Source organism: Scyliorhinus torazame, chromosome 26 (genome assembly GCF_047496885.1).
Source record: "Scyliorhinus torazame isolate Kashiwa2021f chromosome 26, sScyTor2.1, whole genome shotgun sequence".
In the NCBI taxonomy this organism is placed as follows: domain Eukaryota; kingdom Metazoa; phylum Chordata; class Chondrichthyes; order Carcharhiniformes; family Scyliorhinidae; genus Scyliorhinus; species Scyliorhinus torazame.
This window is the reverse complement of record NC_092732.1, coordinates 1927930-1953342: the sequence shown is the minus strand read 5'-3', so window position 1 is coordinate 1953342 and position 25413 is coordinate 1927930. Positions and strand designations below refer to the sequence as shown.

General features: G+C 55.9%; 1 protein-coding gene across 1 annotated transcript in view; it reads right to left on the bottom strand.

Moving 5' to 3' along the window:
- Positions 1-1411: 1411 nt before the first annotated feature.
- LOC140402825 (LIX1-like protein) overlaps positions 1412-25413 on the bottom strand; it is a 36257-nt gene continuing 12255 nt past the window's right edge. Inside the window, exon 3 of the mRNA XM_072490444.1 lies at positions 1412-1656. Within this exon, the coding sequence (XP_072346545.1) occupies positions 1414-1656 (243 nt within the window). The 3' untranslated portion in view covers positions 1412-1413. The remainder of the gene's footprint in view (positions 1657-25413) is intronic.

Genomic DNA, 25413 nt, shown 5'->3' with positions numbered 1-25413 from the left:
TGAGAGGGACGGAGGGGTGAGAGGGACGGAGGTGTGTGAGGGACGGAGGTGTGTGAGGGACGGAGGGGTGAGAGGGACGGAGGGGTGAGAGGGACGGAGGGGTGAGAGGGACGGAGGGGTGTGAGGGACGGAGGGGTGTGAGGGACGGAGGGGTGTGAGGGACGGAGGGGTGTGAGGGACGGAGGGGTGTGAGGGACGGAGGGGTGAGAGGGACGGAGGTGTGTGAGGGACGGAGGTGTGTGAGGGACGGAGGGGTGAGAGGGACGGAGGGGTGAGAGGGACGGAGGGGTGAGAGGGACGGAGGTGTGTGAGGGACGGAGGTGTGTGAGGGACGGATGGGTGAGAGGGACGGAGGGGTGTGAGGGACGGAGGGGTGTGAGGGACGGAGGGGTGTGAGGGACGGAGGGGTGTGAGGGACGGAGGGGTGAGAGGGACGGAGGGGTGTGAGGGACGGAGGGGTGTGAGGGACGGAGGGGTGAGAGGGACGGAGGGGTGAGAGGGACGGAGGGGTGTGAGGGACGGAGGGGTGTGAGGGACGGAGGGGTGTGAGGGACGGAGGGGTGAGAGGGACGGAGGGGTGAGAGGGACGGAGGGGTGTGAGGGACGGAGGGGTGAGAGGGACGGAGGGGTGTGAGGGACGGAGGGGTGTGAGGGACGGAGGGGTGAGAGGGACGGAGGGGTGAGAGGGACGGAGGGGTGAGAGGGACGGAGGGGTGAGAGGGACGGAGGGGTGAGAGGGACGGAGGGGTGAGAGGGACGGAGGGGTGAGAGGGACGGGGGTGTGTGAGGGACGGAGGGGTGAGAGGGACGGAGGGGTGAGAGGGACGGAGGGGTGAGAGGGACGGGGGTGTGTGAGGGACGGAGGGGTGAGAGGGACGGAGGGGTGAGAGGGACGGAGGGGTGTGAGGGACGGAGGGGTGAGAGGGACGGGGGTGTGTGAGGGACGGAGGGGTGAGAGGGACGGAGGGGTGAGAGGGACGGAGGGGTGAGAGGGACGGAGGGGTGAGAGGGACGGAGGGGTGTGAGGGACGGAGGGGTGTGAGGGACGGAGGGGTGAGAGGGACGGAGGGGTGAGAGGGACGGAGGGGTGAGAGGGACGGAGGGGTGAGAGGGACGGAGGGGTGAGAGGGACGGAGGGGTGAGAGGGACGGAGGGGTGTGAGGGACGGAGGGGTGAGAGGGACGGAGGGGTGAGAGGGACGGAGGGGTGTGAGGGACGGAGGGGTGTGAGGGACGGAGGGGTGTGAGGGACGGAGGGGTGAGAGGGACGGAGGGGTGTGAGGGACGGAGGGGTGTGAGGGACGGAGGGGTGTGAGGGACGGAGGGGTGAGAGGGACGGAGGGGTGTGAGGGACGGAGGGGTGTGAGGGACGGAGGGGTGTGAGGGACGGAGGGGTGGGTGGGGCGAACGCCCTCTAGCAATTGGTGGTGTGTTTGCCGCCCAGCTGGCCCAAGGCCAGGATGAGGATGTCCTTCTTCTCCTTGTAGAAGCGCAGCTCCTTGCCCGCCAGCCTGGCGTCCTCCAGCTCTCGCTCGGCCGTGGCCAGCTCGCTGCCGATTACCCCCAGCAGCTGGTGCTCCCGGTTGACCCAGTCCATTGCCATGTGGGTGCGCATGTCATCGTCCAGGGCTCGGTGCGAATAGTGAGCCAACACCTCCTGGGGAAAGGAAGAGAAGATGCATATCAGTATTCGGGGCACATCGGGACCCCGACAGGGGAGTGGGCACATCGGGACCCTTCGACAGGGGCGTGGGCATGCTGAGACCCTTCGACAGGAGCGTGGGCACGCTGGGACCCTTCGACAGGGGAGTGGGCAGATCGAGACCCTTCGACAGGGGCGAGGGCACATCGGGACCCTTCGACAGGGGCGTGGGCATGCTGAGACCCTTCGACAGGGGCGTGGGCAGATCGAGACCCTTCGACAGGGGAGTGGGCACGCTGGGACCCTTCGACAGGGGCGTGGGCACGCTGGGACCCTTCGACAGGGGCGTGGGCAGATCGAGACCCTTCGACAGGGGCGAGGGCACATCGGGACCCTTCGACAGGGGCGTGGGCACGCTGGGACCCTTCGACAGGGGCGTGGGCACATCGGGACCCTTCGACAGGGGCGTGGGCACGCTGGGACCCTTCGACAGGGGCATGGGCAGATCGGGACCCTTCGACAGGGGAGTGGGCACGCTGAGACCCTTCGACAGGGGCGTGGGCACATCGGGACCCTTCGACAGGGGACTGGGCACGCTGAGACCCTTCGACAGGGGCGTGGGCACGCTGAGACCCTTCGACAGGGGTGTGGGCAAGCTGGGACCCTTCGACAGGGGAGTGGGCACATCGGGACCCTTCGACAGGGGACTGGGCACGCTGGGACCCTTCGACAGAGGCGTGGGCACGCTGAGACCCTTCGACAGGGGAGTGGGCACATCGGGACCCTTCGACAGGGGACTGGGCACGCTGGGACCCTTCGACAGGGGCGTGGGCACGCTGAGACCCTTCGACAGGGGTGTGGGCACATCGGGACCCTTCGACAGGGGAGTGGGCACGCTGAGACCCTTCGACAGGGGCGAGGGCACGCTGAGACCCTTCGACAGGGGCGTGGGCACATCGGGACCCTTCGACAGGGGCGTGGGCACGCTGAGACCCTTCGACAGGGGAGTGGGCATGTCAAGACCCTTCGACAGGGGAGTGGGCACGCTGAGACCCTTCGACAGGGGCGTGGGCACGCTGAAACCCTTCGACAGGAGCGTGGGCACGCTGGGACCCTTCGACAGGGGAGTGGGCACATCGGGACCCTTCGACAGGGGACTGGGCACGCTGGGACCCTTCGACAGGGGCGTGGGCACGCTGAGACCCTTCGACAGGGGCGTGGGCACATCGGGACCCTTCGACAGGGGCGTGGGCACGCTGAGACCCTTCGACAGGGGAGTGGGCATGTCAAGACCCTTCGACAGGGGAGTGGGCACGCTGGGACCCTTCGACAGGGGCGTGGGCACCCTGAGACCCTTCGACAGGGGAGTGGGCATGTCAAGACCCTTCGACAGGGGAGTGGGCACGCTGGGACCCTTCGACAGGGGAGTGGGCACGCTGAGACCCTTCGACAGGGGAGTGGGAACGCTGAGACCCTTCGACAGGGGAGTGGGCATGTCAAGACCCTTCGACAGGGGAGTGGGCACGCCGGGACCCTTCGACAGGGGAGTGGGCACGCTGAGACCCTCCGACAGGGGCGTGGGGACGCTGAGACCCTTCGACGGGGCGTGGGCACGCTGTGACCCTTCGACAGGGGAGTGGGCACGCTGGGACCCGTCGACAGGGGAGTGGGCACATCGGGACCCTTCGACAGGGGTGTGGGCACATCGGGACCCTTCGACAGGGGCGTGGGCACATCGGGACCCTTCGACAGGGGTGTGGGCACATCGGGACCCTTCGACAGGGGAGTGGGCACGCTGGGACCCTTCGACAGGAGCGTGGGCACGCTGAGACCCTTCGACAGGGGAGTGGGCACGCTGGGACCCTTCGACAGGGGCGTGGGCACGCTGGGACCCTTCGACAGGGGAGTGGGCACGCTGGGACCCTTCGACAGGGGCGTGGGCACATCGGGACCCTTCGACAGGGGTGTGGGCACGCTGAGACCCTTCGACAGGAGCGTGGGCATGCTGGGACCCTTCGACAGGAGCGTGGGCATGCTGGGACCCTTCGACAGGGGCGTGGGCATGCTGGGACCCTTCGACAGGGGCGTGGGCACGCTGAGACCCTTCGACAGGAGCGTGGGCACGCTGAGACCCTTCGACAGGGGAGTGGGCACGCTGAGACCCTTCGACAGGAGCGTGGGCACGCTGGGACCCTTCGACAGGGGCGTGGGCATGCTGGGACCCTTCGACAGGGGCGTGGGCACGCTGAGACCCTTCGACAGGGGACTGGGCACGCTGAGACCCTTCGACAGGGGCGTGGGCACGCTGAGACCCTTCGACAGGGGAGTGGGCACGCTGAGACCCTTCGACAGGGGAGTGGGCACGCTGAGACCCTTCGACAGGGGCGTGGGCACGCTGAGACCCTTCGACAGGGGAGTGGGCACATCGGGACCCTTCGACAGGGGAGTGGGCACGCTGAGACCCTTCGACAGGGGCGAGGGCACGCCGAGACCCTTCGACAGGGGAGTGGGCACGCTGAGACCCTTCGACAGGGGAGTGGGCACGCTGAGACCCTTCGACAGGGGCGTGGGCACGCTGAGACCCTTCGACAGGGGAGTGGGCACGCTGAGACCCTTCGACAGGGGAGTGGGCACGCTGAGACCCTTCGACAGGGGTGTGGGCACGCTGGGACCCTTCGACAGGGGCGTGGGCATGCTGGGACCCTTCGACAGGGGCGTGGGCACGCTGAGACCCTTCGACAGGGGAGTGGGCACGCTGAGACCCTTCGACAGGGGACTGGGCACGCTGAGACCCTTCGACAGGGGAGTGGGCACATCGGGACCCTTCGACAGGGGAGTGGGCACGCTGAGACCCTTCGACAGGGGCGAGGGCACGCCGAGACCCTTCGACAGGGGAGTGGGCACATCGGGACCCTTCGACAGGGGAGTGGGCACGCTGAGACCCTTCGACAGGGGCGAGGGCACGCCGAGACCCTTCGACAGGGGAGTGGGCACACCGAGACCCTTCGACAGGGGAGTGGGCACGCTGAGGCCCTTCGACAGGGGCGTGGGCACGCTGGGACCCTTCGACAGGGGCGTGGGCACGCTGAGACCCTTCGACAGGGGTGTGGGCACGCTGAGACCCTTCGACAGGGGAGTGGGCACGTTGGGACGCTTCGACAGGGGAGTGGGCACGCTGGAACCCTTCGACAGGGGCGTGGGCACGCTGAGACCCTTCGACAGGGGTGTGGGCACGCTGAGACCCTTCGACAGGGGTGTGGGCACGCTGGGACCCTTCGACAGGGGAGTGGGCACGTTGGGACGCTTCGACAGGGGCGTGGGCACGCTGAGACCCTTCGACAGGGGTGTGGGCACGCTGAGACCCTTCGACAGGGGCGTGGGCACGCTGGGACCCTTCGACAGGGGAGTGGGCACGCTGAGACCCTTCGACAGGGGAGTGGGCACGCTGAGACCCTCCGACAGGGGCCTGGGCACGCTGAGACCCTTCGACAGGGGAGTGGGCACGCTGGGACCCTTCGACAGGGGAGTGGGCACGTTGAGACCCTTCGACAGGGGAGTGGGCACGCTGGGACCCTTCGACAGGGGAGTGGGCACGCTGGGACCCTTTGACAGGGGAGTGGGCACGCTGAGACCCTTCGACAGTGGAGTGGGCACGCTGAGACCCTTCGACAGGGGCGAGGGCACGCCGAGACCCTTCGACAGGGGAGTGGGCACACCGAGACCCTTCGACAGGGGAGTGGGCACGCCGAGGTCCTTCGACAGGGGCGTGGGCACGCTGAGACCCTTCGACAGGGGAGTGGGCACGTTGGGACGCTTCGACAGGGGAGTGGGCACGCTGGGACCCTTCGACAGGGGCGTGGGCACGCTGGGACCCTTCGACAGGGGAGTGGGCACGTTGAGACCCTTCGACAGGGGAGTGGGCACGCTGGGACCCTTTGACAGGGGAGTGGGCACGCTGAGACCCTTTGACAGGAGCGTGGGCTTGCTGGGACCCGTCGACAGGGGCGTGGGCACGCTGAGACCCTTCGACAGGAGCGTGGGCACGCTGGGACCCTTCGACAGGGGACTGGGCACGCTGAGACCCTTCGACAGGGGCGTGGGCACGCTGGGACCCTTCGACAGGGGAGTGGGCACGCTGAGACCCTTCGACAGGGGCGTGGGCACGCTGAGACCCTTCGACAGGGGTGTGGGCACATCGGGACCCTTCGACAGGGGAGTGGGCACGCTGGGACTCTTCGACAGGGGAGTGGGCACGCTGAGACCCTTCGACAGGAGCGTGGGCACGCTGGGACCCTTCGACAGGGGCGTGGGCACGCTGGAACCCTTCGACAGGGGCGTGGGCACGCTGGAACCCTTCGACAGGGGCGAGGGCACATCGGGACCCTTCGACAGGGGCGTGGGCACACTGAGACCCTTCGAAAGGAGCATGGGCACACTGAGACCCTTCGAGAGGGGGAGGTGTGGCGCTGCGAGTCAAGAGCAGTATTACGGTGGCGGAGAGGATGCTAGATGGGGACTCTTCTTCCGAGGTAGTATTGGCTGAAGTTAGAAACAGGAAAGGAGAGGTCACCCTGTTGGGAGTTTTTTATAGGTCTCCTAATAGTTCTAGGGATGTAGAGGAAAGGATGGCGAAGATGATTCTGGATAAGAGCGAAAGTAACAGGGTAGTTATTATGGGAGACTTTAACTTTCCAAATATTGACTGGAAACGATATAGTTCGAGTACAATAGATGGGTCGTTTTTTGTACAGTGTGTGCAGGAGGGTTTCCTGAAACAATATGTTGACAGGCCAACAAGAGGCGAGGCTACGTTGGATTTTGTTTTGGGTAATGAACCAGGCCAGGTGTTGGATTTGGAGGTAGGAGAGCACATTGGGGACAGTGACCACAATTCGGTGACGTTTACGTTAATGATGGAAAGGGATAAGTATACACCGCAGGGCAAGAGTTATAGCTGGGGGAAGGGCAATTATGATGCCATTAGACGTGACTTGGGGGGGATAAGGTGGAGAAATAGGCTGCAAGTGTTGGGCACACTGGATAAGTGGGGCTTGTTCAAGGATCAGCTACTGCGTGTTCTTGATAAGTATGTACCGGTCAGACAGGGAGGAAGGCGTCGAGCGAGGGAACCGTGGTTTACCAAGGAAGTGGAATCTCTTGTTAAGAGGAAGAAGGAGGCCTATGTGAAGATGAGGTGTGAAGTTTTGGTTGGGGCGATGGATAGTTACAAGGTAGCGAGGAAGGATCTAAAGAGAGAGCTAAGACGAGCAAGGAGGGGACATGAGAAGTATTTGGCAGGAAGGATCAAGGAAAACCCAAAAGCTTTCTATAGGTATGTCAGGAATAAGCGAATGACTAGGGAAAGAGTAGGACCAGTCAAGGACAGGGATGGGAAATTGTGTGTGGAGTCTGAAGAGATAGGCGTGATACTAAATGAATATTTTTCGTCAGTATTCACTCAGGAAAAAGATAATGTTGTGGAGGAGAATGCTGAGACCCAGGCTAATAGAATAGATGGCATTGAGGTACGTAGGGAAGAGGTGTTGGCAATTCTGGACAGGCTGAAAATAGATAAGTCCCCGGGACCTGATGGGATTTATTCTAGGATTCTCTGGGAGGCCAGGGAAGAGATTGCTGGACCTTTGGCTTTGATTTTTATGTCATCATTGGCTACAGGAATAGTGCCAGAGGACTGGAGGACAGCAAATGTGGTCCCTTTGTTCAAAAAGGGGAGCAGAGACAACCCCGGCAACTATAGATCGGTGAGCCTCACGTCTGTAGTGGGTAAAGTCTTGGAGGGGATTATAAGAGACAAGATTTATAATCATCTAGATAGGAATAATATGATCAGGGATAGTCAGCATGGCTTTGTGAAGGGTAGGTCATGCCTCACAAACCTTATTGAGTTCTTTGAGAAGGTGACTGAACAGGTAGACGAGGGTAGAGCAGTTGATGTGGTGTATATGGATTTCAGCAAAGCGTTTTTCCCCATGGTAAGCTATTGCAAAAAATACCGAGGCTGGGGATTGAGGGTGATTTAGAGATGAGGATCAGAAATTGGCTAGCTGAAAGAAGACAGAGGGTGGTGGTTGATGGGAAATGTTCAGAATGGAGTTCAGTCACAAGTGGAGTACCACAAGGATCTGTTCTGGGGCCGTTGCTGTTTGTCATTTTTATCAATGACCTAGAGGAAGGCGCAGAAGGGTGGGTGAGTAAATTTGCAGACGATACTAAAGTCGGTGGTGTTGTCGATAGTGTGGAAGGATGTAGCAGGTTACAGAGGGATATAGATAAGCTGCAGTGCTGGGCTGAGATGTGGCAAATGGAGTTTAATGTAGAGAAGTGTGAGGTGATTCACTTTGGAAGGAATAACAGGAATGCGGAATACAAAATGATCAGGGGGTTGGATAGGGTGGACAGTGAGAGCCTTCTCCCGCGGATGGATATGGCTGGCACGAGGGGACATAACTTTAAACTGAGGGGTAATAGATATAGGACAGAGGTCAGAGGTAGGTTCTTTACGCAAAGAGTAGTGAGGCCGTGGAATGCCCTACCTGCTACAGTAGTGAACTCGCCAACATTGAGGGCATTTAAAAGTTTATTGGATAAACATATGGATGATAATGGCATAGTGTAGGTTAGATGGCTTTTGTTTCGGTGCAACATCGAGGGCCGAAGGGCCTGTACTGCGCTGTATTGTTCTATGTTCTATGTTCTAACACTGTAACGGGGATTACCTGTCGTGAACACTGTAACGGGGATTACCTGCTGTGAACACTGTAACGGGGATTACCTGCCGTGAACACTGTAACGGGGATTTCCTGCCGTGAACACTGTAACGGGGATTTCCTGCCGTGAACACTGGAACGGGGATTATCTGCCGTGAACACACTAACGGGGATTACCTGCTGTGAACACTGTAACGGGTATTACCTGCCGTGAACACTGTAACGGGGATTACCTGCCGTGAACACTGTAACGGGGATTACCTGCCGTGAACACTGTAACGGGGATTACCTGCCGTGAACACTGTAACGGGGATTACCTGCTGTGAACACTGTAACGGGGATTACCTGCCGTGAACACTGTAACGGGGATTACCTGCTGTGAACACTGTAACGGGGATTTCCTGCCGTGAACACTGTAACGGGGATTTCCTGCCGTGAACACTGTAACGGGGATTACCTGCCGTGAACACTGTAACGGGGATTATCTGCCGTGAACACACTAACGGGGATTACCTGCCGTGAACACTGTAACGGGGATTACCTGCCGTGAACACTGTAACGGGGATTATCTGCCGTGAACACTGTAACGGGGATTACCTGCTGTGAACACTGGAACGGGGATTACCTGCCGTGAACACTGTAACGGGGGATTACCTGCCGTGAACACTGTAACGGGGATTACCTGCCGTGAACACTGTAACGGGGATTACCTGCCGTGAACACTGTAACGGGTATTACCTGCCGGGAACACTGTAACGGGGATTACCTGCCGTGAACACTGTAACGGGGATTACCTGCCGTGAACACTGTAACGGGGATTACCTGCCGTGTACACTGTAACGGGGATTACCTGCCGTGAACACTGTAACGGGGATTACCTGCCGTGAACACTGTAACGGGTATTACCTGCCGGGAACACTGTAACGGGGATTACCTGCCGTGAACACTGTAACGGGGATTACCTGCCGTGAACACTGTAACGGGGATTACCTGCCGTGAACACTGTAACGGGGATTACCTGCCGTGAACACTGTAACGGGGATTACCTGCCGGGAACACTGTAACGGGGATTACCTGCCGTGAACACTGTAACGGGGATTACCTGCCGTGTACACTGTAACGGGGATTACCTGCTGTGAACACTGTAACGGGGGATTACCTGCCGTGAACACTGTAACGGGGATTACCTGCCGTGAACACTGTAACGGGGATTATCTGCCGTGAACACTGTAACGGGGATTACCTGCTGTGAACACTGTAACGGGGATTACCTGCCGTGAACACTGTAACGGGGATTACCTGCCTTGAACACTGTAACGGGGATTACCTGCCGTGAACACTGGAACGGGGATTACCTGCCGTGAACACTGTAACGGGGATTACCTGCTGTGAACACTGTAACGGGGATTACCTGCCGTGAACACTGTAACGGGGATTACCTGCCGTGAACACTGTAACGGGGATTACCTGCTGTGAACACTGTAACGGGGATTATCTGCCGTGAACACTGTAACGGGGATTACCTGCTGTGAACACTGTAACGGGGATTACCTGCTGTGAACACTGTAACGGGGATTACCTGCTGTGAACACTGTAACGGGGATTACCTGCCGTGAACACTGTAACGGGGATTACCTGCCGTGAACACTGTAACGGGGATTACCTGCCGTGAACACTGTAACGGGGATTACCTGCTGTGAACACTGTAACGGGGATTACCTGCCGTGAACACTGTAACGGGGATTACCTGCTGTGAACACTGTAACGGGGATTACCTGCCGTGAACACTGTAACGGGGATTACCTGCTGTGAACACTGTAACGGGGATTACCTGCTGTGAACACTGTAACGGGGATTACCTGCCGTGAACACTGTAACGGGGATTACCTGCCGTGAACACTGTAACGGGGATTACCTGCTGTGAACACTGTAACGGGGATTACCTGCTGTGAACACTGTAACGGGGATTACCTGCTGTGAACACTGTAACGGGGATTATCTGCCGTGAACACTGTAACGGGGATTACCTGCCGTGAACACTGTAACGGGGATTACCTGCCGTGAACACTGTAACGGGGATTACCTGCCGTGAACACTGTAACGGGGATTACCTGCTGTGAACACTGTAACGGGGATTACCTGCTGTGAACACTGTAACGGGGATTACCTGCTGTGAACACTGTAACGGGGATTACCTGCTGTGAACACTGTAACGGGGATTACCTGCCGTGAACACTGTAACGGGGATTACCTGCCGTGAACACTGTAACGGGGATTACCTGCCGTGAACACTGTAACGGGGATTACCTGCCGTGAACACTGTAACGGGGATTACCTGTCGTGAACACTGTAACGGGGATTACCTGCTGTGAACACTGTAACGGGTATTACCTGCCGTGAACACTGTAACGGGGATTACCTGCCGTGAACACTGTAACGGGGATTACCTGCCGTGAACACTGTAACGGGGATTACCTGCCGTGAACACTGTAACGGGGATTACCTGCCGGGAACACTGTAACGGGGATTACCTGCTGTGAACACTGTAACGGGGATTACCTGCTGTGAACACTGTAACGGGGATTACCTGCCGTGAACACTGTAACGGGGATTACCTGCTGTGAACACTGTAACGGGGATTACCTGTCGTGAACACTGTAACGGGGATTACCTGCCGTGAACACTGTAACGGGGATTACCTGCCGTGAACACTGTAACGGGGATTACCTGCCGTGAACACTGTAACGGGGATTACCTGCTGTGGACACTGTAACGGGGATTACCTGCTGTGAACACTGTAACGGGGATTACCTGCTGTGAACACTGTAACGGGGATTACCTGTCGTGAACACTGTAACGGGGATTACCTGCCGTGAACACTGTAACGGGGATTATCTGCCGTGAACACTGTAACGGGGATTACCTGCCGTGAACACTGTAACGGGGATTACCTGCTGTGAACACTGTAACGGGGATTACCTGCTGTGAACACTGTAACGGGGATTACCTGCCGTGAACACTGTAACGGGGATTACCTGCCGTGAACACTGTAACGGGGATTACCTGCCGGGAACACTGTAACGGGGATTACCTGCCGGGAACACTGTAACGGGGATTACCTGCCGGGAACACTGTAACGGGGATTACCTGCTGTGAACACTGTAACGGGGATTACCTGCCGTGAACACTGTAACGGGGATTACCTGCTGTGAACACTGTAACGGGGATTACCTGCCGTGAACACTGTAACGGGGATTACCTGCCGGGAACACTGTAACGGGGATTACCTGCCGGGAACACTGTAACGGGGATTACCTGCCGGGAACACTGTAACGGGGATTACCTGCTGTGAACACTGTAACGGGGATTACCTGCCGTGAACACTGTAACGGGGATTACCTGCTGTGAACACTGTAACGGAGATTACCTGCCGTGAACACTGTAACGGGGATTACCTGCCGTGAACACTGTAACGGGGATTATCTGCCGTGAACACTGTAACGGGGATTACCTGCTGTGAACACTGTAACGGGGATTACCTGCCGTGAACACTGTAACGGGGATTACCTGCCGTGAACACTGTAACGGGGATTACCTGCCGTGAACACTGTAACGGGGATTACCTGCCGTGAACACTGTGACGGGGATTACCTGCTGTGAACACTGTGACGGGGATTACCTGCCGTGAACACTGTAACGGGGGATTACCTGCCGTGAACACTGTAACGGGGATTACCTGCTGTGAACACTGTGACGGGGATTACCTGCTGTGAACACTGTAACGGGGATTACCTGCCGTGAACACTGTAACGGGGATTACCTGCTGTGAACACTGTAACGGGGATTACCTGCTGTGAACACTGTAACGGGGATTACCTGCCGTGAACACTGTAACGGGGATTACCTGCTGTGAACACTGTAACGGGGATTACCTGCCGTGAACACTGTAACGGGGATTACCTGCCGGGAACACTGTAACGGGGATTACCTGCCGTGAACACTGTAACGGGGATTACCTGCTGTGAACACTGTAACGGGGATTACCTGCCGTGAACACTGTAACGGGGATTACCTGCTGTGAACACTGTAACGGGGATTACCTGCCATGAACACTGTAACGGGGATTACCTGCTGTGAACACTGTAACGGGGATTACCTGCCGTGAACACTGTAACGGGGATTACCTGCTGTGAACACTGTAACGGGGATTACCTGCCGTGAACACTGTAACGGGGATTACCTGCTGTGAACACTGTAACGGGGATTACCTGCCATGAACACTGTAACGGGGATTACCTGCTGTGAACACTGTAACGGGGATTACCTGCTGTGAACACTGTAACGGGGATTACCTGCTGTGAACACTGTAACGGGGATTACCTGCCATGAACACTGTAACGGGGATTACCTGCTGTGAACACTGTAACGGGGATTACCTGCTGTGAACACTGTAACGGGGATTACCTGCTGTGAACACTGTAACGGGGATTACCTGCTGTGTGCACTGTAACGGGGATTACCTGCCGGGAACACTGTAACGGGGATTACCTGCCGTGAACACTGTCACGGGGATTATCTGCTGTGAACACTGTAACGGGGATTACCTGCCGTGAACACTGTAACGGGGGATTACCTGCCGTGAACACTGTAACGGGGATTACCTGCCGTGAACACTGTAACGGGGATTACCTGCCGTGAACACTAACGGGGATTACCTGCCGTGAACACTGTAACGGGGATTACCTGCCGTGAACACTGTAACGGGGATTACCTGCCGGGAACACTGTAACGGGGATTACCTGCCGTGAACACTGTAACGGGGGATTACCTGCTGTGAACACTGTAACGGGGATTACCTGCCGTGAACACTGTAACGGGGATTACCTGCTGTGAACACTGTAACGGGGATGACCTGCTGTGAACACTGTAACGGGGATTACCTGCCGTGAACACTGTAACGGGGATTACCTGCTGTGAACACTGTAACGGGGATTACCTGCTGTGAACACTGTAACGGGGGATTACCTGCTGTGAACACTGTAACGGGGATTACCTGCCGTGAACACTGTAACGGGGGATTACCTGCTGTGAACACTGTAACGGGGATTACCTGCCGTGAACACTGTAACGGGGATTACCTGCTGTGAACACTGTAACGGGGATTACCTGCTGTGAACACTGTAACGGGGATTACCTGCCGTGAACACTGTAACGGGGATTACCTGCTGTGAACACTGTAACGGGGATTACCTGCTGTGAACACTGTAACGGGGATTACCTGCTGTGAACACTGTAACGGGGATTACCTGCTGTGAACACTGTAACGGGGATTACCTGCCGTGAACACTGTAACGGGGATTACCTGCTGTGAACACTGTAACGGGGATTACCTGCTGTGAACACTGTAACGGGGATTACCTGCCGTGAACACTGTAACGGGGATTATCTGCCGTGAACACTGTAACGGGGATTACCTGCCGTGAGCACTGTAACGGGGATTACCTGCCATGAATACTGTAACGGGGATTACCTGCCGTGAACACTGTAACGGGGATTACCTGCTGTGAACACTGTAACGGGGATTCCCTGCCTTGAACACTGTAACGGGGATTACCTGCCGTGAACACTGGAACGGGGATTATCTGCCGTGAACACACTAACGGGGATTACCTGCCGTGAACACTGGAACGGGGATTACCTGCCGTGAACACTGTAACGGGGATTACCTGCTGTGAACACTGTAACGGGGATTACCTGCCGTGAACACTGTAACGGGGATTACCTGCTGTGAACACTGTAACGGGGATTATCTGCCGTGAACACTGTAACGGGGATTACCTGCCGTGAACACTGGAACGGGGATTACCTGCCGTGAACACACTAACGGGGATTACCTGCTGTGAACACTGTAACGGGGATTACCTGCCGTGAACACTGTAACGGGGATTACCTGCCGTGAACACTGTAACGGGGATTATCTGCCGTGAACACACTAACGGGGATTACCTGCCGTGAACACTGGAACGGGGATTACCTGCCGTGAACACTGTAACGGGGATTACCTGCTGTGAACACTGTAACGGGGATTACCTGCTGTGAACACTGTAACGGGGATTACCTGCTGTGAACACTGTAACGGGGATTACCTGCTGTGAACACTGGAACGGGGATTACCTGCCGTGAACACACTAACGGGGATTACCTGCTGTGAACACTGTAACGGGGATTACCTGCCGTGAACACTGTAACGGGGATTACCTGTCGTGAACACTGTAACGGGGATTACCTGCCGTGAACACTGGAACGGGGATTATCTGCCGTGAACACACTAACGGGGATTACCTGCCGTGAACACTGGAACGGGGATTACCTGCCGTGAACACTGTAACGGGGATTACCTGCTGTGAACACTGTAACGGGGATTACCTGCCGTGAACACTGTAACGGGGATTACCTGCTGTGAACACTGTAACGGGGATTACCTGCCGTGAACACTGTAACGGGGATTACCTGCTGTGAACACTGTAACGGGGATTACCTGCTGTGAACACTGTAACGGGGATTACCTGCTGTGAACACTGTAACAGGGATTATCTGTCGTGAACACTGTAACGGGGATTACCTGCCGTGAACACTGTAACGGGGATTACCTGCTGTGAACACTGTAACAGGGATTATCTGTCGTGAACACTGTAACGGGGATTACCTGTCGTGAACACTGTAACGGGGATTACCTGCTGTGAACACTGTAACGGGGATTACCTGCCGTGAACACTGTAACGGGGATTACCTGTCGTGAACACTGTAACGGGGATTACCTGCTGTGAACACTGTAACGGGGATTACCTGCCGTGAACACTGTAACGGGGATTACCTGCTGTGAACACTGTAACGGGGATTACCTGTCGTGAACACTGTAACGGGGATTACCTGCTGTGAACACTGTAACGGGGATTACCTGCCGTGAACACTGTAACGGGGATTACCTGCCGGGAACACTGTAACGGGTATTACCTGCTGTGAACACTGTAACGGGGATTACCTGTCGTGAACACTGTAACGGGTATTACCTGTCGTGAACACTGTAACGGGGATTACCTGCCGGGAACACTGTAACGGGGATTACCTGCCGTGAACACTGTAACGGGGATTACCTGCCGTGAACACTGTAACGGGGATTACCTGCTGTGAACACTGTAACGGGGATTACCTGCCGTGAACACTGTAACGGGGATTACCTGTCGTGAACACTGTAAAGGGGATTACCTGCCGTGAACACTGTAACGGGGATTACCTGCTGTGAACACTGTAACGGGGATTTCCTGCCGTGAACACTGTAACGGGGATTACCTGCCGTGAACACTGTAACGGGGATTACCTGCCGTGAACACTGTAACGGGGATTACCTGCTGTGAACACTGTAACGGGGATTACCTGCCGTGAACACTGTAACGGGGATTACCTGCTGTGAACACTGTAACGGGGATTACCTGTCGTGAACACTGTAACGGGGATTACCTGCCGTGAACACTGTAACGGGGATTACCTGCTGTGAACACTGTAACGGGGATTACCTGCCGTGAACACTGTAACGGGGATTACCTGCCGTGAACACTGTAACGGGGATTACCTGCTGTGAACACTGTAACGGGGATTACCTGCCGTGAACACTGTAACGGGGATTACCTGCCGGGAACACTGTAAAGGGGATTACCTGCTGTGAACACTGTAACGGGGATTACCTGCCGTGAACACTGTAACGGGGATTACCTGCTGTGAACACTGTAACGGGGATTACCTGCCGTGAACACTGTAACGGGGATTACCTGCCGTGAACACTGTCACGGGGATTATCTGCTGTGAACACTGTAACGGGGATTACCTGCTGTGAACACTGTAACGGGGATTACCTGCCGTGAACACTGTCACGGGGATTACCTGTCGTGAACACTGTAACGGGGATTACCTGCTGTGAACACTGTAACGGGGATTACCTGCCGTGAACACTGTAACGGGGATTACCTGCTGTGAACACTGTAACGGGGATTACCTGCTGTGAACACTGTAACGGGGATTACCTGCCGTGAACACTGTAACGGGGATTACCTGCTGTGAACACTGTAACGGGGATTACCTGCCGTGAACACTAACGGGGATTACCTGCTGTGAACACTGTAACGGGGATTACCTGCTGTGAACACTGTAACGGGGATTACCTGCCGTGAACACTGTAACGGGGATTACCTGCTGTGAACACTGTAACGGGGATTACCTGCTGTGAACACCTTAACGGGGATTACCTGCCGTGAACACTGTAACGGGGATTACCTGCCGTGAACACTGTAACGGGGATTACCTGACGTGAACACTGTAACGGGGATTACCTGCCGTGAACACTGTAACGGGGATTACCTGCCGTGAACACTGTAACGGGGATTACCTGCTGTGAACACTGTAACGGGGATTACCTGCTGTGAACACTGTAACGGGGATTACCTGCCGTGAACACAGTAACGGGGATTACCTGCTGTGAACACTGTAACGGGGATTACCTGCCGTGAACACTGTAACGGGGATTACCTGCCGTGAACACTGTAACGGGGATTACCTGCTGTGAACACTGTAACGGGGATTACCTGTCGTGAACACTGTAACGGGGATTACCTGTCGTGAACACTGTAACGGGGATTACCTGCCGGGAACACTGTAACGGGGATTACCTGCTGTGAACACTGTAACGGGGATTACCTGCCGGGAACACTGTAACGGGGATTACCTGCTGTGAACACTGTAACGGGGATTACCTGCCGGGAACACTGTAACGGGGATTACCTGCCGTGAACACTGTAACGGGGATTACCTGCTGTGAACACTGTAACGGGGATTACCTGCTGTGAACACTGTAACGGGGATTACCTGCTGTGAACACTGTAACGGGGATTACCTGCTGTGAACACTGTAACGGGGATTACCTGCCGTGAACACTGTAACGGGGATTACCTGCTGTGAACACTGTAACGGGGATTACCTGCCGTGAACACTGTAACGGGGATTACCTGCTGTGAACACTGTAACGGGGATTACCTGCTGTGAACACTGTAACGGGGATTACCTGCTGTGAACACTGTAACGGGGATTACCTGCCGGGAACACTGTAACGGGGATTACCTGCTGTGAACACTGTAACGGGGATTACCTGCCGTGAACACTGTAACGGGGATTACCTGCCGGGAACACTGTAACGGGGATTACCTGCCGTGAACACTGTAACGGGGATTACCTGCCGTGAACACTGTAACGGGGATTACCTGCCGGGAACACTGTAACGGGGATTACCTGCCGTGAACACTGTAACGGGGATTACCTGCCGTGAACACTGTAACGGGGATTACCTGCTGTGAACACTGTAACGGGGATTACCTGCCGTGAACACTGTAATGGGGATTATCTGCCGTGAACACTGTAACGGGGATTACCTGCCGTGAACACTGTAACGGGGATTACCTGCCGTGAACACTGTAACGGGGATTACCTGCCGTGGACACTGTAACGGGGATTACCTGCCGTGAACACTGTAACGGGGATTACCTGCTGTGAACACTGTAACGGGGATTACCTGCTGTGAACACTGTAACGGGGATTACCTGCCGTGAACACTGTAACGGGGATTACCTGCCGTGAACACTAACGGGGATTACCTGCTGTGAACACTGTAACGGGGATTACCTGCCGTGAACACTGTAACGGGGATTACCTGCCGTGAATACTGTAACGGGGATTACCTGCCGTGAACACTGTAACGGGGATTACCTGCTGTGAACACTGTGACGGGGATTACCTGCCGTGAACACTGTAACGGGGATTACCTGCCGTGAACACTGTAACGGGGATTACCTGCTGTGAACACTGTAACGGGGATTACCTGCCGTGAACACTGTAACGGGGATTACCTGCCGTGAACACTGTAACGGGGATTACCTGCCGTGAACACTGAAACGGGGATTGCCTGCTGTGAACACTGTAACGGGGATTACCTGTCGTGAACACTGTAACGGGGATTACCTGCTGTGAACACTGTAACGGGGATTACCTGCCGGGAACACTGTAACGGGGATTACCTGCCGTGAACACTGTAACGGGGATTACCTGCCGTGAACACTGTAACGGGGATTACCTGCCGGGAACACTGTAACGGGGATTACCTGCCGTGAACACTGTAACGGGAATTACCTGCCGTGAACACTGTAACGGGGATTACCTGCCGTGAACACTGTAACGGGGATTACCTGCTGTGAACACTGTAACGGGGATTACCTGCCGGGAACACTGTAACGGGGATTACCTGCTGTGAACACTGTAACGGGGTTTATCTGCCGTGAACACTGTAACGGGGATTACCTGCCGTGAACACTGTAACGGGGATTACCTGCCGGGAACACTGTAACGGGGATTACCTGCTGTGAACACTGTAACGGGGATTACCTGCCGGGAACACTGTAACGGGGATTACCTGCCGTGAACACTGTAACGGGGATTACCTGCCGTGAACACTGTAACGGGGATTACCTGCTGTGAACACTGTAACGGGGATTACCTGCTGTGAACACTGTAACGGGGATTACCTGCCGGGAACACTGTAACGGGGATTACCTGCTGTGAACACTGTAACGGGGATTACCTGCCGGGAACACTGTAACGGGGATTACCTGCCGTGAACACTGTAACGGGGATTACCTGCTGTGAACACTGGAACGGGGATTATCTGCCGTGAACACTGTAACGGGGATTACCTGCCGGGAACACTGTAACGGGGATTACCTGCCGGGAACACTGTAACGGGGATTACCTGCCGGGAACACTGTAACGGGGATTACCTGCCGTGAACACTGTAACGGGGATTACCTGCCGTGAACACTGTAACGGGGATTACCTGCCGTGAACACTGAAACGGGGATTACCTGCCGTGAACACTGTAACGGGGATTACCTGCCGGGAACACTGTAACGGGGATTACCTGCTGTGAACACTGTAACGGGGATTACCTGCCGTGAACACTGTAACGGGGATTACCTGCCGGGAACACTGTAACGGGGATTACCTGCCGTGAACACTGTAACGGGGATTACCTGCCGGGAACACTGTAATGGGGATTACCTGCTGTGAACACTGTAACGGGGATTACCTGCCGGGAACACTGTAACGGGGATTACCTGCCATGAACACTGTAACGGGGATTACCTGCCGGGAACACTGTAACGGGGATTACCTGCTGTGAACACTGTAACGGGGATTATCTGCCGTGAACACTGTAACGGGGATTACCTGCCGTGAACACTGTAACGGGGATTACCTGCCGGGAACACTGTAACGGGGATTACCTGCTGTGAACACTGTAACGGGGATTACCTGCCGGGAACACTGTAACGGGGATTACCTGCCGTGAACACTGTAACGGGGATTACCTGCTGTGAACACTGTAACGGGGATTACCTGCCGGGAACACTGTAACGGGGATTACCTGCCGTGAACACTGTAACGGGGATTACCTGCCGTGAATACTGTAACGGGGATTACCTGCCGTGAACACTGTAACGGGGATTACCTGCTGTGAACACTGTGACGGGGATTACCTGCCGTGAATACTGTAACGGGGATTACCTGCCGTGAACACTGTAACGGGGATTACCTGCTGTGAACACTGTGACGGGGATTACCTGCCGTGAACACTGTAACGGGGATTACCTGCCGTGAACACTGTAACGGGGATTACCTGCTGTGAACACTGGAACGGGGATTACCTGCCGTGAACACTGTAACGGGGATTACCTGCCGTGAACACTGTAACGGGGATTACCTGCCGTGAACACTGAAACGGGGATTGCCTGCTGTGAACACTGTAACGGGGATTACCTGTCGTGAACACTGTAACGGGGATTACCTGCTGTGAACACTGTAACGGGGATTACCTGCCGGGAACACTGTAACGGGGATTACCTGCCGTGAACACTGTAACGGGGATTACCTGCCGTGAACACTGTAACGGGGATTACCTGCCGGGAACACTGTAACGGGGATTACCTGCCGTGAACACTGTAACGGGAATTACCTGCCGTGAACACTGTAACGGGGATTACCTGCCGTGAACACTGTAACGGGGATTACCTGCTGTGAACACTGTAACGGGGATTACCTGCCGGGAACACTGTAACGGGGATTACCTGCTGTGAACACTGTAACGGGGTTTATCTGCCGTGAACACTGTAACGGGGATTACCTGCCGTGAACACTGTAACGGGGATTACCTGCCGGGAACACTGTAACGGGGATTACCTGCTGTGAACACTGTAACGGGGATTACCTGCCGGGAACACTGTAACGGGGATTACCTGCCGTGAACACTGTAACGGGGATTACCTGCCGTGAACACTGTAACGGGGATTACCTGCTGTGAACACTGTAACGGGGATTACCTGCTGTGAACACTGTAACGGGGATTACCTGCCGGGAACACTGTAACGGGGATTACCTGCCGTGAACACTGTAACGGGGATTACCTGCCGGGAACACTGTAACGGGGATTACCTGCTGTGAACACTGTAACGGGGATTACCTGCCGGGAACACTGTAACGGGGATTACCTGCCGTGAACACTGTAACGGGGATTACCTGCTGTGAACACTTGAACGGGGATTATCTGCCGTGAACACTGTAACGGGGATTACCTGCCGGGAACACTGTAACGGGGATTACCTGCCGTGAACACTGTAACGGGGATTACCTGCCGGGAACACTGTAACGGGGATTACCTGCCGGGAACACTGTAACGGGGATTACCTGCCGTGAACACTGTAACGGGGATTACCTGCCGTGAACACTGTAACGGGGATTACCTGCCGTGAACACTGAAACGGGGATTACCTGCCGTGAACACTGTAACGGGGATTACCTGCCGGGAACACTGTAACGGGGATTACCTGCTGTGAACACTGTAACGGGGATTACCTGCCGTGAACACTGTAACGGGGATTACCTGCCGGGAACACTGTAACGGGGATTACCTGCCGTGAACACTGTAACGGGGATTACCTGCCGGGAACACTGTAATGGGGATTACCTGCTGTGAACACTGTAACGGGGATTACCTGCCGGGAACACTGTAACGGGGATTACCTGCCATGAACACTGTAACGGGGATTACCTGCCGGGAACACTGTAACGGGGATTACCTGCTGTGAACACTGTAACGGGGATTATCTGCCGTGAACACTGTAACGGGGATTACCTGCCGTGAACACTGTAACGGGGATTACCTGCCGGGAACACTGTAACGGGGATTACCTGCTGTGAACACTGTAACGGGGATTACCTGCCGGGAACACTGTAACGGGGATTACCTGCCGTGAACACTGTAACGGGGATTACCTGCCGTGAACACTGTAACGGGGATTACCTGCTGTGAACACTGTAACGGGGATTACCTGCCGGGAACACTGTAATGGGGATTACCTGCCGGGAACACTGTAACGGGGATTACCTGCCGTGAACACTGTAACGGGGATTACCTGCCGGGAACACTGTAACGAGGATTACCTGCCGGGAACACTGTAACGGGGATTACCTGCCGGGAACACTGTAACGGGGATTACCTGCCGTGAACACTGTAACGGGGATTACCTGCCGTGAACACTGTAACGGGGATTACCTGCCGTGAACACTGTAACGGGGATTACCTGCCATGAACACTGTAACGGGGATTACCTGCCGGGAACACTGTAACGGGGATTACCTGCTGTGAACACTGTAACGGGGATTGCCTGCCGTGAACACTGTAACGGGGATTACCTGCTGTGAACACTGTAACGGGGATTACCTGCCGTGAACACTGTAACGGGGATTACATGCCGGGAACACTGTAACGGGGATTACCTGCCGTGAACACTGTAACGGGGATTACCTGCCGTGAACACTGTAACGGGGATTACCTGCCGTGAACACTGTAACGGGGACGACCTGCCGGGAACACTGTAACGGGGATTACCTGCCGTGAACACTGTAACGGGGATTACCTGCCGTGAACACTGTAACGGGGATTACCTGCCGGGAACACTGTAACGGGGATTACCTGCCGTGAACACTGTAACGGGGATTACCTGCCGGCAACACTGGAACGGGGATTACCTGCTGTGAACACTGTAACGGGGATTACCTGCCGTGAACACTGTAACGGGGATTACCTGCCGTGAACACTGTAACGGGGATTACCTGCCGTGAACACTGTAACGGGGATTACCTGCTGTGAACACTGTAACGGGGATTATCTGCCGTGAACACTGTAACGGGGATTATCTGCCGTGAACACTGTAACGGGGGATTATCTGCCGTGAACACTGTAACGGGGATTACCTGCCGGGAACACTGTAACGGGGATTACCTGCCGTGAACACTGTAACGGGGGATTATCTGCCGTGAACACTGTAACGGGGATTACCTGCCGTGAACACTGTAACGGGGATTACCTGCCGGGAACACTGTAACGGGGATTACCTGCCGTGAACACTGTAACGGGGGATTATCTGCCGTGAACACTGTAACGGGGATTACCTGCCGTGAACACTGTAACGGGGATTACCTGCCGTGAACACTGTAACGGGGATTACCTGCCATGAACACTGGAACGGGAATTACCTGCCGTGAACACTGTAACGGGGATTACCTGCTGTGAACACTATAACGAGGATTACCTGCCGGGAACACTGTAACGGGGATTACCTGCCGGGAACACTGTAACGGGGATTACCTGCCGGGAACACTGTAACGGGGATTACCTGCCGGGAACACTGTAACGGGGATTACCTGCTGTGAACACTGTAACGGGGATTACCTGCCGTGAACACTGTAACGGGGATTACCTGCTGTGAACACTGTAACGGGGATTACCTGCTGTGAACACTGTAACGGGGATTACCTGCCGTGAACACTGTAACGGGGGATTACCTGCCGGGAACACTGTAACGGGGATTACCTGCTGTGAACACTGTAACGGGGATTTCCTGCCGTGAACACTGTAACGGGGATGACCTGCCGGGAACACTGTAACGGGGATTACCTGCCGTGAACACTGTAACGGGGATTACCTGCTGTGAACACTGTAACGGGGATTACCTGCTGTGAACACTGTAACGGGGATTTCCTGCCGTGAACACTGTAACGGGGATTACCTGCTGTGAACACTGTAACGGGGATTACCTGCCGTGAACACTGTAACGGGGATTACCTGCCGTGAACACTGTAACGGGGATTACCTGCTGTGAACACTGTAACGGGGATTAGCTGCCGTGAACACTGTAACGGGGATTACCTGCCGTGAACACTGTAACGGGGGATTACCTGCCGGGAACACTGTAACGGGGATTACCTGCTGTGAACACTGTAACGGGAATTACCTGCCGTGAACACTGTAACGGGGATTACCTGCTGTGAACACTGTAACGGGGATTACCTGCCGGGAACACTGTAACGGGGATTACCTGCTGTGAACACTGTAACGGGGATTACCTGCCGTGAACACTGTAACGGGGGATTATCTGCCGTGAACACTGTAACGGGGATTACCTGCCGTGAACACTGTAACGGGGATTACCTGCCGTGAACACTGTAAGGGGGATTACCTGCCGGGAACACTGTAAGGGGGATTACCTGCCTTGAACACTGTAACGGGGATTACCTGCTGTGAACACTGTAACGGGGATTTCCTGCCGTGAACACTGTAACGGGGATTACCTGCCGGGAACACTGTAACGGGGATTACCTGCCGTGAACACTGTAACGGGGATTACCTGCTGTGAACACTGGAACGGGGATTACCTGCCGTGAACACTGGAACGGGGATTATCTGCCGTGAACACTGTAACGGGGATTACCTGCTGTGAACACTGTAACGGGGATTACCTGCCGTGAACACTGTAACGGGGATTATCTGCCGTGAACACTGTAACGGGGATTATCTGCCGTGAACACTGTAACGGGGATTACCTGCTGTGAACACTGTAACGGGGATTATCTGCCGTGAACACTGTAACGGGGATTACCTGCCGTGAACACTGTAACGGGGATTACCTGCCGGGAACACTGTAACGGGGATTACCTGCCGTGAACACTGTAACGGGGGTTACCTGCTGTGAACACTGTAACGGGGATTACCTGCCGTGAACACTGTAACGGGGATTACCTGCCGGGAACACTGTAACGGGGATTACCTGCCGTGAACACTGTAACGGGGATTACCTGCTGTGAACACTGTAACGGGGATTACCTGCCGTGAACACTGTAACGGGGATTACCTGCCGTGAACACTGTAACGGGGATTACCTGCCGGGAACACTGTAACGGGGATTACCTGCTGTGAACACTGTAACGGGGATTACCTGCCGGGAACACTGTAACGGGGATTACCTGCCGGGAACACTGTAACGGGGATTACCTGCCGTGAACACTGTAACGGGGATTACCTGCCGGGAACACTGTAACGGGGATTACCTGCCGGGAACACTGTAACGGGGATTACCTGCCGTGAACACTGTAACGGGGATTACCTGCCGTGAACACTGTAACGGGGATTACCTGCCGTGAACACTGTAACGGGGATTACCTGCCGTGAACACTGTAACGGGGATTACCTGCCGGGAACACTGTAACGGGGATTACCTGCTGTGAACACTGTAACGGGGATTACCTGCCGTGAACACTGTAACGGGGATTACCTGCCGGGAACACTGTAACGGGGATTACCTGCCGTGAACACTGTAACGGGGATTACCTGCCGGGAACACTGTAACGGGGATTACCTGCTGTGAACACTGTAACGGGGATTACCTGCCGGGAACACTGTAACGGGGATTACCTGCCATGAACACTGTAACGGGGATTACCTGCCGGGAACACTGTAACGGGGATTACCTGCTGTGAACACTGTAACGGGGATTATCTGCCGTGAACACTGTAACGGGGATTACCTGCCGTGAACACTGTAACGGGGATTACCTGC